This window comes from Anguilla rostrata, chromosome 1, assembly GCF_018555375.3.
Source record: "Anguilla rostrata isolate EN2019 chromosome 1, ASM1855537v3, whole genome shotgun sequence".
Taxonomy (NCBI): domain Eukaryota; kingdom Metazoa; phylum Chordata; class Actinopteri; order Anguilliformes; family Anguillidae; genus Anguilla; species Anguilla rostrata.
In genome coordinates, this window is record NC_057933.1 from 65,075,764 (window position 1) to 65,092,756 (window position 16,993).

The 16,993-nt window shown below is 37.0% G+C and overlaps 1 protein-coding gene across 1 annotated transcript in view; it reads right to left on the bottom strand.

The window, feature by feature from the left end:
• Positions 1-8,189: 8,189 nt before the first annotated feature.
• Positions 8,190-16,993, bottom strand: part of LOC135262567 (neurexophilin-1) — a 36,408-nt gene continuing 27,604 nt past the window's right edge. The window contains exon 2 of the mRNA XM_064349581.1: positions 8,190-10,383. Within this exon, the coding sequence (XP_064205651.1) occupies positions 9,622-10,383 (762 nt within the window). The 3' untranslated portion in view covers positions 8,190-9,621. The remainder of the gene's footprint in view (positions 10,384-16,993) is intronic.

The following is a 16,993-nucleotide window of genomic DNA, read 5'->3' on the forward strand; positions in this document are numbered from 1 at the left end:
GCCAAATGTTAACCGAATGTGTTCTGCAAATGATCATTGCATGTATGTTCATGATGAAAATGAGTTATGGTGTAAAATGCAACACCCATTGGTAGACTTGAACAAAATGTGATTTCATACTATTATAAGCCCAAGAAACTTGCACTGGAAATGGACTGGAAAAGGCTTAAAGAGGGGGGCTTTAAATGACTACAACCACAGTAAATGTGTACAGGGGCATTTGGTAAAAACAATGAATGTGAAGTAGAGCAGATCTGTGTTTTGCTCAGATATTAAATATTGATGCAGGCTGTTGGTTTGGAGATGTTTGTAGCTTGGGGTCAAATTGATGTCCCACATGAGAACTGAATCTCAAATCATTTTGTTCAATCATTCCATTAATCCAGATCAATGTGGTATTAAATGTCATAAATACAAGAGAAATGGTGTGGTAAAAGGCAGTCTGTTTCAATCAATATGCATTGTGTTGGATCCAATAAAGGGTATATATAATTCACCCGAGGATTTCATCCAACATTGGTAAGACATTTTACATCAGATACATTTGTGTCCTAAAAAAGAAACAGGAGAGTCTCAATTAGTAGTTTCTACTGCCTAATGGTTCTCCTCTCTTATTTGTCAGAGTTCTAACCCATCCCCATTGTCTGAAACAGATGGTCTGCATCTGCCAGTTTATTTTAGTTTGAGTTTTATACTCAGCCAGAAAACAAAGTGCTGCATAGTGTGGGAACATGTTGCTTGCCTGCTAATGGGGAATGGCCATAGCGATACTGTTTCAAGTAGACTATTACTAAATGGATGCTAACCTTAGCGGGTTAGCTCAGATTTTTGTGACAAAGTAGCAATGCATATGAGTGAGTCATCTCCTGGCTATTTAGGTGAAGGCTAGCAGAAGAGAGGCTGCTTGAAGCTTTGATACTGACTTGCTAATGCCATTATCCATAAAGAAATGCATGTCTTATATGTTTGAGGAATGTATGAAATACACTGAAGTATCTACTGAACAAGTCTTATAATTAAATATTAATTGGCCTTTATTTGTCAACAAATAAATAGCAAAATAATGTAATGATGAATTCAGGTATTGAAATTCATAGCATTTTTTTGCACATATTTTAAAGTATATATTTACATTAATATCCCATTTAAATGTCTATTCACTGAACACAACCAGGAAGTTATTGCTTCCTATGCAAACATGATAAAATAAGTTTTGGTAGTCAGCTTCATGGTTTAAATCTACTAAACTATCTTCTTATTTGTATTTATTGTTTATCTATATATTACAGTAGACAGATTTTGTCCTTTTTAAATTGTCCTAAAGATCCTCTAATAAATCTTGATTGCTGTGCACAGCGACTGCTTGTCAGTTTAACAGAGAATGTAAAGCTGCCACACAATATGGTAATGCAGACACTTCATCCAGGCTATTCATTCATGCCGAGTCTCAAGAGAGTCTTTCTGCAGACAGACTTGTGCTTCCCATAGGGAGAGACACTCAATCCTGCTTCCATACCAGCGTCAAACACATTCTGGTAACAAGGACTTGAGCATCTCTAGAAATTCAAAGCAGCACTTCTAATAAAATAGTGGTATTCAGGATATATTATGTAATGCATAACTGTACTTGTGTGATTACCTATATTCCACACATCAAAATGTACAGTAACTGCGTGATGTCTTCGGATTTATCACATGAAATCTTGAGTTGTTACTTAATTTAATACATTCGTGCATTTTTTGTGTGTGTATTTTAAATATTGTAAATACAATTGCAAAATAAAATTGCTTGTTCCTTTCTGAGTAACCCTTCAAGAAAATAAGAAATATCATAAAGTGAACTTGATAAGTAAAGTGAGTGCTATTTCAAAACATTTCCCCGCGTTTCATTGTTGTGAAGGCTTCTGATGTGTTGCATGATTATAAGACTATAAATTCCTCGTGAACAGTTGACAAATGTTCTACAAACATGACTAAATAAAGCAGTCAACAAGGAAATAATTACACATGCAACCAATTCATATGGTTTGCTTTTCCTGAAATCATGAAGAAAAATTAGTTTTTGAGAGAAATGTTTTTCTAATTTATTCATTGTCTGATTCTCCAATAGGGCAGGAGGAAGGTTAAAGGTTATGTTTTTGTTCAGGGTTAGAGTTATGGGTGATGCTTTGCTTTGGGGTAGGGTTATGGTTCAGTGACTGGATTCAGGGTTAGAATTATAGGTGTATAATGGAGCAGGTAACAGCTATAGCAGTTCATTTGAGTGTAACTATAATGTTGCTGTGTTTTTTGTGCCATGAACCACACTCTGGATTGATGTAATTTCATATCGTAATGCTTTGATATTTTTCCCAAATTGTGACTTCAAAATCCTGAAATGCAATGTAAAGTGGCATCTATTTGGAAAGCCTGTCTAATACACAAACAGACAAGTGTTGCCAAATCTGAATGATATGAATCTGTACCACGTGTTCTGTGGTGTGATTCAACATATCACAACTCTCCTGTTTTACTAAGATTCCTTGGAGCTGGAACTTATCAAGTGCATTGTTTGGTTTCATGTCTGTGAATATTATGCCCATATTTGTCTTTCCTCTTTGGCACCTGCGAGTGAGCAAGGCAGATCAGCAGATGTTGGCGATGGCCTGAACTCCCTTCCAATCAATCTGCGGCCTGCTGAGCGGTGGAGGGTCTGTCAGTGCCTCAAACTGTGGCACTGACACCAGCGCGAGGCCATGTGTTCGCACAAGCAGACACTGACATCACACTGAGAACGATGCCCCAATTGTGATGAGGTTTCCAAATATGCTCCAGGTCTGGAATTACAAGAAGTAAACAACTTCTTGATATAATTAAGTTCTGTGGTGCAGTCTGTGCACTTTCTTGTGTATAGCTAAACACTGACCAAAAGCAGCTGTTTACGAAAATGTGAAATTGGAGGTGTAATGTGTCTATTACCAGTGTTAATGTATATTTCTGTTCTTATCTATTAGGGTTTACTTGTAGTGTACTCTACTAAAGCAATTCATGTCAAGTGGGAGTATGCTATTTTTTTTCTCTCTTATGGAACCTTGCCCTATCTAATTTCACAGAAATAATAATTTCATTGGAGATGTGCTTGTGAGTCATTTAATGTCATGCATAATTGAAAAAATGAAATGGTATTCAACAATCATTGTGGCGCCTCTTCTGAAAAGGGCAAATTGGGCTTTTGCCTTACCTCACAGAATTATTCAAATGTGTGTGTGTGTGTGTGTGCGTGCATGAATGCATGTATGTGTGCATACTATATGTGCGCATGTCATGTCAGTGAGACAGACACAGACATGATGATTATTCCGAAGAAAGAAATGTGAGAATGGTCAAAATTCAATAGTGATTTAAAAAAAAAAGAAACATAATTTTAATGGTGACTGAAATAATTTATCCTGAAATAACCTCAGGAACAAATCAGCCTCATAGCTAAGAATTTAAATTGTATCAGTAGTTGAGGAGAATGGTGTTAACATGTAAATCTTGAAGTGTTAATAGTTCTTTTAAACCCAATAAACCCCACTGATCAGTAAAATAAATAAGCAGAGGATGAGTGTCCCAAGTGGTAGGCTGCCTGGTCCTTAAAACTGAAAAGATGAGTTTATTACATGTGAAAATGCCTGTGACTGAATGTGAACAGTACACTTATATCTCAGATTGCTTTTATACACACACTTGAAATATGCTGAGTGCCTTCCTTAATAAGTTCCAAAAACATCAATCACTAGTTTGCTAATATACTGTAATGTACTTTGAGCTGAGCGATGCCCATACATTTTGTTTTCATTATCCTGCAAATTATGAAAACGTTGCACTGTACAGTCTTTCCATGGCTCACACTGTATTTTCTCATCTTCAAGAACCTGCTGAATGAAATACAGAAGAAAAAGTGACATGGAAATATTTTGGCATACATTTGTCAAAACCAATTCATTTACATGTATTAAAAAAGTAAATTAACTATCCTTAATCAGACTTGCGTTAATAGTAACCTCATCATACATGGCACAGTATTTGACATAATGTTAAAACATTTTGTGGAGCCTGATATTGCATAAAGTAGGCTACAGATATTGATATTTCTTTTACTTCACCTGTATGCTAATTACAAAAAAGAAACAGCTGTAATTTACCCAGAACATGCCTAGAACGATCTATTTTAGGATAAGTGAAGACTATTACAATTTTTATTGTATAATTACTTTGTTTTGTTGTTTGTGTAGCAGTATTTACAGTATAACTGACACTTTTGACTTGCAAAAATAGAAAGCAGCTTATAATTGTGCAATATAGCAGTTAAACAGTTTGGTTGAGGGTACACAACTTTTGCATTTATCATTTATGTATCATTTTATAAAAGTATTGAACAAAAAGGATAACACAGATAAAAAATTAAAACTATAAGGGACTGTAGTAGTACCAATGCAATGAGTATTAATACCCCCAAATTAACCCCCAGGCTAACATACTTACCTTCTGTCCCACAATACCATAGACCAGTGCTGTATGTACTGAGTGAACCACAGCCAATACACAACTACTGCTGCCTAATCCTGAGATGAATGATAAAATGATAAAGCAAGATGCAGGGAGATATTGTATATTAGCAAAACAAAGAAAGATATTACATAAACATTAGTGAAGCTTTCTGTTACCAACAGGCCTGCTTTAAAATGTCTCTTTCCATTTTCATGATATGTTCATCATTGTATTTAACTGGCCTTACTCTGACAGCTTTTTTTCCTTCAGGTTATTCATTTTCATAGCATATATGTCCAGATTAATTTTTTTTTGTTACTCTAGAAAGGAATGTGTTTGGGTGCACTCTCTGAATGGATGTCCATGTTCCAGATGAATGTCCTACCACTCAATGTTTTCAGTCTTTCACGTAGAGTATTCTTCTGTCTTCTGCATGCAATTGTCAGCGAAAGCCAAGCTGGGTGGTTTACCAATAAATTCTTACATCAACTGCAGACTGCATTTGTTGCCACTGGATTTCTCACAATACCTGGTTCAATCGTGGGATCTCACTAGACACAGGGGTTATAGTCTTGTAAAATGGATCCAAAAAGGCCCCATTGTTCAGTGTTCAAGAACAAAGCCAAAAGACTGGATTCAGAGTTCTTTTTTATCACACCTGCTGTGGAATGAAGGCAGTCTTGGGGAAGTCGTGGAGAAATGTATCCTTGTCTTTGATCAGGTTACTTTGCTTTTTTTATTTATTTGTAGTCTAATTAGCATTTATTAGCACAATTTGGCAGCTTTTTTTATCTGCAGCTCAAAGCAAATTTCTTGCCATGTTTACTTGAAAATGAACGCACTGCAGTTTATGAAATGTCTTAGATGCATAGCTGATCAGCCATTTCAATTTGCTACACATCCAGAAATCAATACAACTTTGCATTTTAAAATAATGGGCCCTATTTTATCAGCCAAGGTGCAACTGTCAAATGCTAGCCATAACACAAGACGCTGGTAAATTAGGGCATGTCCAACTCAATTTCATGAATTTTTGTGACACCAGGCTTTAGTACATCTATGGCACAGTTAGACAAGAGGCTGGTATGATATGAATAAATTAACTGTGGGTGTGATTAAAGCTTGAATTCATCATTGCCAATCAGATCACACTATTGTTTTCCCTTTAAAAACAGTGCATTAGATCCACAGTCAACTGCTAATTTTGTCATGGTCAAAAAGTGTGTTATAAAAGGCTCCCTCACAATCCATTCTATAAACCATTACTCATGATATTAAAACAAAGGTGAGAGTGAATAACTTTAATTTTATCATTTATTTTCCTCTCAAACAAAACAAAATTTACATTGATATACCAGTGCTTCTTTCTGTTTCTCTACTGTCAGTCAGTTTTCATTTAATACCAGTATTTAGAATAAATAAATCACCACTTCAACAAAGTTTCATTAATCTTAGACATGCATTTGATAAGATTAATGTACACTCTCTAGAGAAACAACTAAGCAGCCAACCAGTACCCTGCTCTCTCATGCATTTTTTGAATCCATATACATACAGCTTTAGCATTTTTTTACGTTCGTTTATACAACTGAAGCAATTCAGGTTTAGTACCTTGCTCAAGGGTGCAAGGCAGTGTTCTACCTGGGAATTGAACCTAGGTTACACACCCAGTTCCCTAACCATCATACTATACTGATAAGTGTCACTTTTCACTTTCACTTTTCAATGTCCCACTGACTGGTCCAAACACCTGAAACACATTTTTAACATTCTATTGGTTCATTCTATCGTTGACTTACCCATTCCAAATTCATAAATGAAAGCAAGTTGTCGGTGCACTCTGGGCTCAATGTATAGAGTAAGTAGCAATAATTTTAATGGCTAGCAACTGTCCCCTAACAGACATTGTAAAATAACTGACTGTAAATGTACTCCCTGTAGCTCTGCCACATACAGCATCCCATTATGTACTCCCTGTGGCTATAGTGACAGTTAAAACATTAACATAACAAGAACCAGTGCACCTACAAATGCGTATCTTATACTGACAGGTGTAGAGCTGGTCTTCCGTTTCCCTTGCGTTTCTCATTCAAGTACAATAGCTAACATTGATTGACTCCATACATGAGCAATGCCTAAATAGCCAGCATTGGACTGCACATGAAAATACTCAAATTGCAATCAAACAATCAGTACAGCTTTCATATCGAATAATCAATTTGAAAGAAACAAAATATTTCTCATATCTGTTATGTGTTCATGCATTCATATGTGTACATTCATAAAAGCACCAAAATAGCACAGTGCAGCAGTGTTTCAGTTTAAACCTGGACTGGGTTGTTTTAAAGCCCAGATGCATTATTCAACACCAAAGGTTCACACGATTGAATGTTTCTGTTGACATACCCCCTATTGCAGTACCCAACACATGTCGGTGTATATGGGTTTACTGCCGTCATATGACATGTGATGTTACATAATATTTTTTGTTTTAAATTTAATTTATCGGTAACGTTAAAGCTATTAAAATTGAATAAATATCCAGGTATATTTCTTTATATTTATTGTAAGCAAATTGCTGTACTTGTGGCTGAATATAATTATGATTGTTATTATTAATAAGGGTGTATTGTCTTATAGTAACAGAAACCGAATATGCCAAAAAACCATTTTGAGGAATATGTTTTCGAATTGACTTAAAATTTGAATGTCCCCTCTATGTGCCATGGCAAATATTTTTCTTAACATTTGACATAGATCAATCTCGTAGTTATAAAGTTCTTACAATTGTTTATACTATACACACAAGTGTTTACTGTACGTAGTTTTTGTGTGCAGATCAATTAAGTGTGGCTGAAAGATAATTCAGGAAACATGGCAGGCTGATGTATGGTGTCAGTGGCCAGGTCCATTTTGTAAAATTGTGATTGTAGGTACTGTTGATTTTGCATTATTTACATTAATTCAGCCTCTATGTGTCCATTGGCTTCCATTAATTTATTTAAATGTTTCTCAGAATTCCAGCTATCTTCTGGCTAACAGTTTCTCTTCAATATTACATTGTCCTAAGGAATAGATGCCAACTCTCTAGCCATTAGTGAACAGCATTTTCCAATGACAACACTAGATGAACTCAAATGAGCATGACTAATAGCCATGCTAATTTTTTTTTTTTTTTTTTTTGCTGTTGACATCCAGTTGGAACATCTATGTTTCTGCCTGCTTATCAATGTATCTGGCTAGCTTCTGATGTGTGGATGAGCTCTGACTAATACAAGCTATATAGATCCGGTACAAACTACAGTACTGACGCAGCAATCTGACTGGCAACTAGCAACTAGGTACCTGTCATTGCCTCACTAGTAACAAATAGGGTTTGTCACAATCGCTGTCCATGTAAGGGAAAACCACAGAATATAGCCTTATATTTCAATGCTGAACAGGTTCACAGATTTTCAGTGTATTAATCATACATTGGGTACATTTCTGCACCATCCCATTTAACCATTATAAGCATTCAACAGGACTGTTTTTGTTTTGCTGCTAATATTGTGCAGGTGATTAATATGTAGGCCATTGTAAATGACTTATAGATTGAATCTCTGCATGTGTAACTAGTTCAATTCAGAAATAGTGACAGTAAGTTTTTTTTATTTCAATAACTTACATAGACAAGATTTGACTGAAAAAGTTTTTCAGGATTTTATTTATATGTACATTTTGATCTTCCCCCCATCCTCCAGAAAAAAATGTATCAATAGAGATGACAGGTATTTATATATTTATATATATTTGACAGTTTTACTGCTTTTGTACATCATTTCCATAGATCATATAATTCACAGCTACATTGATAGAATGAGTCATTTCTTTCCTTTGTTAACCAATAAACCAATAACAAGCAGAAATGGAACGAGAGAGAGAGAGAGAGAGAGTGAGAGAGACTGCGTGAGAGAGAAAGAGAGAGGGAGAGAGAGAGACTGGGGAGACAGATAGACACTGGTGCATAAACAGAAGCAGCTCAATTAGGACAGGATCAACTATGTACAATACAAACCATTTATATAAATTATGCTCTAGGATATATAATTCATTACATTTTCATAGTGGCAGTCAGTAAACCTTTCATAAATGATCATTTCCCAAATAAAAGCCTGCTGCTGAGGCCTAAAATAGCCCTCATCTCACACTTCAAGCCAGAACTTTACAAAGAAAATACTGAAGGCCTGAGAGTAGGCATTCCTGTATGTGTAAAATGGCTTCATAAAACATGCCAATCATGAAAGGTTTGCTCACCGTGCAGACATCTCTTGCAGGAAGGAGTGCCACTTACATTGCCTTGAATGTGCCACCTTCTCTTTGGGAAGCAAACTATCTCATTATCTTATGTCTGATCACATGTTTGGGGGGTGGGCGGGCATATGATTGAGAGGGAGATGACTGTGGCTATGCCACTACCTTTCGAGACAGAATTTAAAGTGTTGATAAGAACATTTCGGTGAAGATGACTAGGGTGAACTATTGTGTGTACTCCATGGCAACATCAATCATATTCAGTCTGGATGAAATGTATGCAAATGAAAATATTAAAGTATTTAAAACTAAATACAGGTGTATCACTGAATCCAAAGCCATTACAAGTCGTACTGTAGTTGGGCCTCTCTCAGGTAAAAATGGGATGGACAAATAAAGAATAATAAAGGCAACATTTTGTTTCCACAAGACACCAACTTCTATTACTGGAGGTACAATCCACTGTTCTATGAGAAACCCCTTTGACAATATAGAATGGAACAAGGTCATAGTAATCAGACAACTATGTTTTATATCAACATTTACTGTCTGAATTTCATTTGAATTTTCAAATGAAATGAATTTTCATTGCTGCATTGTATACCTTTTCTTTTTACCTCTTTCTGTTCAACCTCTTTTTTTGCTTGAAAATGACAAATTGTAATATTCACTGGGTCAGATAATCAATTCATCTTTAATATAGACAGCATCATCTTTCTATTGCGGACACATTCAGGACAGTACAAATAGCGGATGTATTAAAGGGGTATGTACTTGTCCCCCTTCTGCCTCCATTCCACATGGAAATTTAACACATCAGCCTGATGGAAAGTAAGGAGTGTCACTGTGGTAGTTGTAATCTGGACACACTTTCTGCACCAGTTTGTAGTCAGTGCTGTAGAAGGCAATGTAAATGCAAATGACCTTGAAGGGCTTAGAGCAGAGCCAGGAGACATGACTCTGCGTCTGCTCCTGGTAGCAGGTCTTGGACGGGTCAAAGTTGCAGAGCGTGTTCTTGGTCGCCTTGTCGACCTTCTCGTACTCAATACGGCAGTTGAACGACTTTGAATCTTTGGCATCGATGACTGACTGCTGGGACAGGTCAAACTCCACAATCTTGGTGGGCGGGACCAGGCTGACTGAGACGTTCCCCTGGCCGGTGGAGTTGTGGCGAAAGTAGACGCTGAACGTCCCATTCCCGTGGTCCACGATCTTGCCCGTGATGAGCAGGTTTAGCTTGACTGTCTTGATGTTGGAGTGGAAGTCTCCCCAGCCAAACATTTTCTTAAACTTTCCCGTTTTGACAATTGGGCGCCTTTTGGCCCGGGGGCGGGACTCCTGGAGGTCTGTGGAGTTTCGGAGCCAATCCCAGAGGTCCTGCTCAGAATATGGTTCTGGTGTGTTGTACCGCAGGTCAAGAGCCGTGGCATTCTCTTTGCCCTGTAGAGTCTGTGAGAGCAGGCGACTGATGGACAAGTCCTTACTGCTTCCTGTCCATATGTGTTTTAGTGTTGACTTGGGGCTTCCTGATTTCAGGAGATCTGTCTTCCCTGGAATGGATGCATTAGCACTTGTAACCTATAAACAAATAAAAAGACATAAAGTTAAAAAAAAATCATTATCACAAGAGACAGAAATGCAAAAATCATTGCTTCATGTATTTTAAATTTCTGTACAGCATTGTAATATTTCACATTGACGGTGTTTGCGATATACTAATAAATCAGTTGACTAGAGGAATTCTGAAGGATTGCGTTAATCGATACTGTAGGTCAGGACTCATTTGGGGAATACAGAAAAATGACTTCATGAATGTAAAATGAATGCAGGGAATTTGATATTGTGCTTGCTGCCTCCTCTTTCAGGGCTTCACCTTCTGCCTGGAGTAAGGCAATTCCAACACCGTGTAGAAATGAATTCAGCAGCCTTTCATTAGAATCGTGAGTAAAACCAGGCTATTAACAGCACAGCGTTCCTTGAATTGATGATTGATGGACCCCCAGTTTTTCCTGTTTAACACAGATGAGTGAACCCAGATTCGTATAGCACTCAATGGACAAATGTGACATTGATTGCCTGATTCCTACTGTAAAACATGACAGCAAATCTGTCTTGGTGAAGCTTTGCATTTTGTAGGTTGCCCCCAGGATCAATACTTAGAAAATAAGGCTTTGCCACCAATCAAAAGGGCCTTTGGACAGCAATACCTTGGCAGGCATGTCAGTGTGATGGCAATATTGCAGTGCTTAACAAGGGTATAGCTTATGGCAACAATGGGGGATATTTTCAAATGATAGTGCTTGATGGATAGGTATATTTCTGTATAAGAAGTACCATTCATTATATCTACAGACAACCCACTGAAAGAATATGCATGACCTTTTAAAATCTGCCATTCTGCCTTTTCATGCTGGTTTTGAAGTGCCTGTGGCAGGTTACTGAAAAAAAGCTTTCAGCAAGAACGATTTGTACTGAATAGGAAAAGTGCTCGTGGGAAAATTGCTTTCTTAATTACTTTCAAGGGGTAGCAGGTCAAAGAAGCCTGACCACTTCACAAAATGGTGTATTGGCTTTTTTATGGACTCTTGGTGTTGACTTTTGCTGTTGTGAGAGCAGAATGTCAAACAGTATAGTATATGTTACCGAACCATGCATTGGTATCTCTAAAGATTACCCCAAAGAATTACCCTTATGTACAGACCATGCATATTCATAATTCTCAGTTTGTGTTCACTGTGATAACAGTGCTGCTTTCAGACACTGCCCACCCTTGTCATGGTCAGCTTTGGGACAACCTCAGGAAGAATGTGCCCAAGTCACGCAAACAGCAAAAAACATTGTATGTTCATAGTCACTTACAATATGTCTAGGGCAAATGAGATAACTGCACAATGGTACACACACTCTGGTGCACTAATACACCCTTCTGTTCCATTCAAGGAAATGACGTTACCGCAATGCTAATAACTAATGCAGTCACTGTGCTGTGTGTAATTTCAACAGTATCAAAAGCCCCTTTTACAGTCGTGTCCAGACTCACTGATGAAAATGCATAGAAAACAAATACCACTACTGAGATATATTGTAATTTTCCCATATATTAAAACAATGTACTTTAATTGGAGTGTACTTTTACATATGTACCTTCTCTTCTTAGTCAACAATTCCACAGAGAATGCACAGCTTTGTTACATAACTGAACTGTAATTCTTGGATTCTACTTTTCCTCCTTTACCATCTTCCTCACTGTGGGGACATCGTGCCCTTGTGTCCTTTACCTGGCAAGTTTGCAATTGTTCAGATGTTTGAGACTTAATTTCATTATTGCCCTAAGTGCGCTTAGTGGCATGCTTGACCATTTATGCATTTTTTGTACCCACTTTTTGATTTGTGTTGGGCAGGAACATGACCAACATGATTTAACAGGTCTTTAATTTTCCCCATGATAATTGATTTTACATGTGTGGTAGCTAATTTCTGCACCCTACTAGGTGTGACAGAAAGCCACAACACAACTCCTTGAGTAACTGAACTAAGTATAATATTATTGTAGATTTAACTGCACCCACTAATTCTATTCTTTCAAAAGTATCTTTGGGTGTAGAAATAATTTTGATACCCATGGTTTAAAAAAAATGTATTACTTCATAGAACTATTTTTAAAGGAATAACTTTCCAAAATTTCTGAGAATAAAATATAGCTTGTCATCTGTCTATTTTATTCAGCTTTTCCCCCTAATTTTCATCTAGGATACTAATAATCCTGTATTTACATACCCATTCACACACACAAACAAGTTTAGAAAAATAAAACCAGTGCTAGTCATTAAATGCAAGGACTTAGTTGCAAATGTAGCAAGTATGTAAGAACACAATTTTGATAAAAATAATGAACATTTTAAAATGTTCAGTAAGTGCTGATGATGATCAACACAATCAAAGTGACAAGGCCTTTAAGCTACCTGAGTTCAGTCAATAAAAGTCTACTGGAGTAGACTTGGTTATTGTGCTGAAGTGAATGACTCAAAATGCACAGACAATGTTCACTGCTCCACACATACCAAATTACATTATCAATTTCATACTAGGATGGTAATATCCACTAAGATAGAGATGAGACACTGTCACCATACAACTTCAATTATACATAGCAGTATCCTTGGCAATAGAATTTGCTTCAATTACTGGTTTGTGTAATTGAGGCTGATGTTCCGGTGTGTCCAGTCTGTCTTCGGTATTATTATTCACAAGGCATTTACTCTATTTCAGTGTGCTTTGATGAACTGCTGAGTATTAAACTGCATTGAGGAAAGCCATGCTCTGCCAAATTCTATAATATTTGGAGACAGAAGAGGGATTTTTTTGGTCTGGGCCAAAATTGAAGCATGCTAAATACAAACCTTTTCAATATTTCATTTTTGGCATTTTTTTGGATACACAAATAATTTTATTCATTACTTGAATCTTCTTGTGGGTGTTTATAAAAATTCCTCATTAGTCAGAATGAGTGAACTGATTTTGCTGAAAAGTAAAGTAAGCAAAGCTGCGCGTTGAAATAAATTAATTAGCAATTTTGTAAGAAACACTTTTGAAGGAACTACATTTACTTTCTGTGAGCAAAAGCATGTGCAACATTGTGTAAAAAGCAAAGATAAATATCATATTATGCATAGCTTATCCAATGCGATATTCTGAATGCTAATGCTAGCTTTGCCATTGATATGTATTCCCACAAAAAGCACAGGATACAGTGTAGCATACTGGCTGAGAAACTGGGCTTGTAATCCAAATGTTACAAGTTTGGTTCCCAGGTAGCAAACTGTCATTGATTAAGTGTATATATCTAGTTGTACTAATGAATACTATTTTTATTTTAAAATGTCACCTAGGATAAGAGCATGTGCTGAATATCAACTGCACCGTCTGTATCCCTGGGTGACGCTACCACCAATGAGCAACGTCCGATGACAGCCAACACTGACATGGCAGTGGGATTCACTCCCAGATGGTGGGGCTTATTGGTGGCAATGGGATTCAATCTGAGATGGTGGGACCTATCTATACACTAGACCAAGACTGGTGCCTTGAAACCAGATGAGCCACCCAGCATCCCCCTATAGTCAACTTTTTTTAAGTTGCTGTATATGCAATGGAACTTTTATAAAAATTGCTTTCCTGCCAACTTCCTCTCACGATCCTGTAGCACCATAATGCATGGAGCATATGAATGCAACTGCCCTGTTTCTTGACCTTCCTTCTCCGCTGTTGTCTCAACATTTGGGCCGCTCTCAAGGCTATCTGAAGGTATCATTGTTGCAATAACACCTCACAAGGTCAGAGGTGGGTCAAACATTTCCCCTGAAGATCAATAATTATTTTTACAAGAATTTTCCCATTTAGTGGCTTATGCAAAACAGGCTAGCAGGAAAAACATTTAAAAAATTAATCAATTAGCTTTAATTAGCTTTTCATCATTGATATCAGTTTTTAAATTGGCTAGATAAAAGGGATTATATTATATACACTGCACAATAATGCACTTATTGTATAACAGCCATAAAGGCAATGCATGCAGGAATCCTAGGTCCAGATTTATGTAACATTTGTGTTGCACTCTGACTGTCAAATTCTGTGACCACTGAATTCAGTAAACTGCGGAAGAGAAATGATCCCTTGCATTTAATCTTGATCTAAAAATGACACATTTTTATTCAATTCTAACCTCAGACAGAGTTACTCCATCACAATTTTAGAATACACAGTTCTCAACCTTATCATTTAATCATATTATTGATTCAGATGTTGTGGTTATATATTATAAAGGCTGTTTAACACCCAGCAGTGCTGATTCATGGCCAGAAGCACAAAAACAAATCTGACTTAATTTCACGTTCAGTGAAAATCACACAAGATTCATTTAAAAATATTGCTTATCCTGTCTTAGACAATTTAAAAGGGAGTAATTTTCTTTTATGGTTTACAATCATATCCACTGAAGAGAAATGGGGGGGGGGGATTGTGAATATAATCCTAAAAGAAGAATAAAGGCCAAAGAAGAATTGGTACTGTAAAATTAAGTCTTATAAAACTGAAGGACAGTAGGGACACTGGGTGGTACTGTTGTATGCAGACATGCTGAACAGTAGGCAAATTAAGGCAAAAGAGCCTTGTATTGTACTGTGCCAGTTATGGAAAATAGGAATTTGAAATGTAATTTAATGTTTTACATTACAAAGGGCTTCTGCTTTCTGAGAAAAAAAGTAGCCAGTCAAAGAAAGAACATGATTTTCTTAATGTTTTAATCCAGTCCGGATTATTGACCAAGTACTAAGAAAACGCATATTTTGGAACTCATAAATGCTGAGATTCAACAATGCTTTTGAAAATAGCATTAGACAAAGTAATATGCTTTCAGTGCTTGGTGTTGACATGGTAAACGGATAATCAAATTCAAGGCAGTATGAAAGATGGACCTGTGGTATATGAGTAAATAGTTGTAACCAGACTTACCACACGGTTTAGTTCCAATTCTTTGGCACTGAGGTGAAAGAATCAGAGTGGCAGGAAATGGGCCGTTACCAGCATTATAATATGACATGGTGTCCATGTACTAGAACTGCCTAATGGACTCGTAACAAAGCTGTTAGACACACCATTAACGCAAACTCAGTCTCAGCACACAATTACCACAGGCGCTGCACCGCATGGGTTAAGGGTGGATATGAGCTAAGAGCAAGGCTACGACAAGCATTGCCCTCAAATTCACCTCACTTAAAGGCTGTGTCTTTCACAAAGAAATAAAGGGACCACACTGTTAGAAATGTTGGTTCAAAGAAATGATTGAAAACTTAATAGTGCGCATAAAAATAACTTGTAATAGTGTTATATAGACTGGATTTGGTCATGAACATTACTTCTTTTCTTTAAATCAATGTCATAAACATGCTGCTGAGGGGAAAAGCTCTCCTTTTATGAAGCATATGAGTGCACTTCTCTGGCGATACATATTGATGTCATGAAGGCATCATTTTATCATGTCAAAAAATTCTATTGTATGTTTTTTAATCTGTTGTTTCACAGAGATCTAATGGAAAATGTCTGCTACAGGGGGAACAGTGCCTGGTCAGAAACATCACAGGTGAGGGAGCCACCACTAGTCTAAAATACACGGTAGCTAGGTAATCCTCAAGAAGCAAGAAGGCTGATAGGAATCAGTCAAGATGTTCATGGAAGATTTGGGCATCGCAACGTTCTTCTGCACACTGAACCATTATGGTGATCCGTTCCAAGAAAGCATAACAAAATTAGAGCCCGACCGATATATCGGTTTGGCCGATATATCGGCCATTATTTGACTTTTTTGACAACATCGGGATCGGCAGTTATGCAGCCGATGTGCCCCGATTTTTAAATAAGTATAATAAACAAAAAACAAACATTGATTATTTATCTGTACTTGTCTGTTTGAACGTTGTAATTGCTGTTTACTAGAATTATCCAGTAGAGGGAGCTCTAATACAAGTGTGAACTGCAGCAGCTGACGCGCTACTTCTGTAATAAGACGTTCGTCACTTGTGCCTCATCCAATATTCTCCACTGCAAGACTTGTCTGCACAGATTCTATTGCTGCAATAAAGGTATGTATATTTAGTGAAAGTTTTTAATTAAATGCGTTTATACGACCACTATGTTTATCAATCCTCATTATCAAGCAAGCAAGCTAGCTAACATATTTGGTTCACTTTAGCAAGCTAGCTGGCTAGCAAGCCTTTATGAAGTGGCAGTGAGCACATAAGCAGCGTAGGATCTACATTTCCAGAGGACATCACTGTATTCTCAAATAAATAACCAGCCAAAATAAAATGGTGATTGAATGCATCACACATGTTTTTTTTATCTGAGATAATAATATTAGCTACTATATGATGCTGTGTCAATAGCCAACGCATTATTGCAAGCAAGTGTGTCATCTAGTCACGCGTCATCGTAGCAAGCTAACCAGACAGTAAAAACGCCGATAAAACACTTCTAACGTGGATCATTTTAAGCCATGTTATCTAGTTTGTTCGCGATAACATGAGAGCAGTTGATTGAAATTTGATTGATTGCTGTTGGAGAAGTGAATCAACCAACAGTTAGCGCAGGTAACCTGCACGAAAGCGCATTGTAGTTTTTTCACCACCGAATT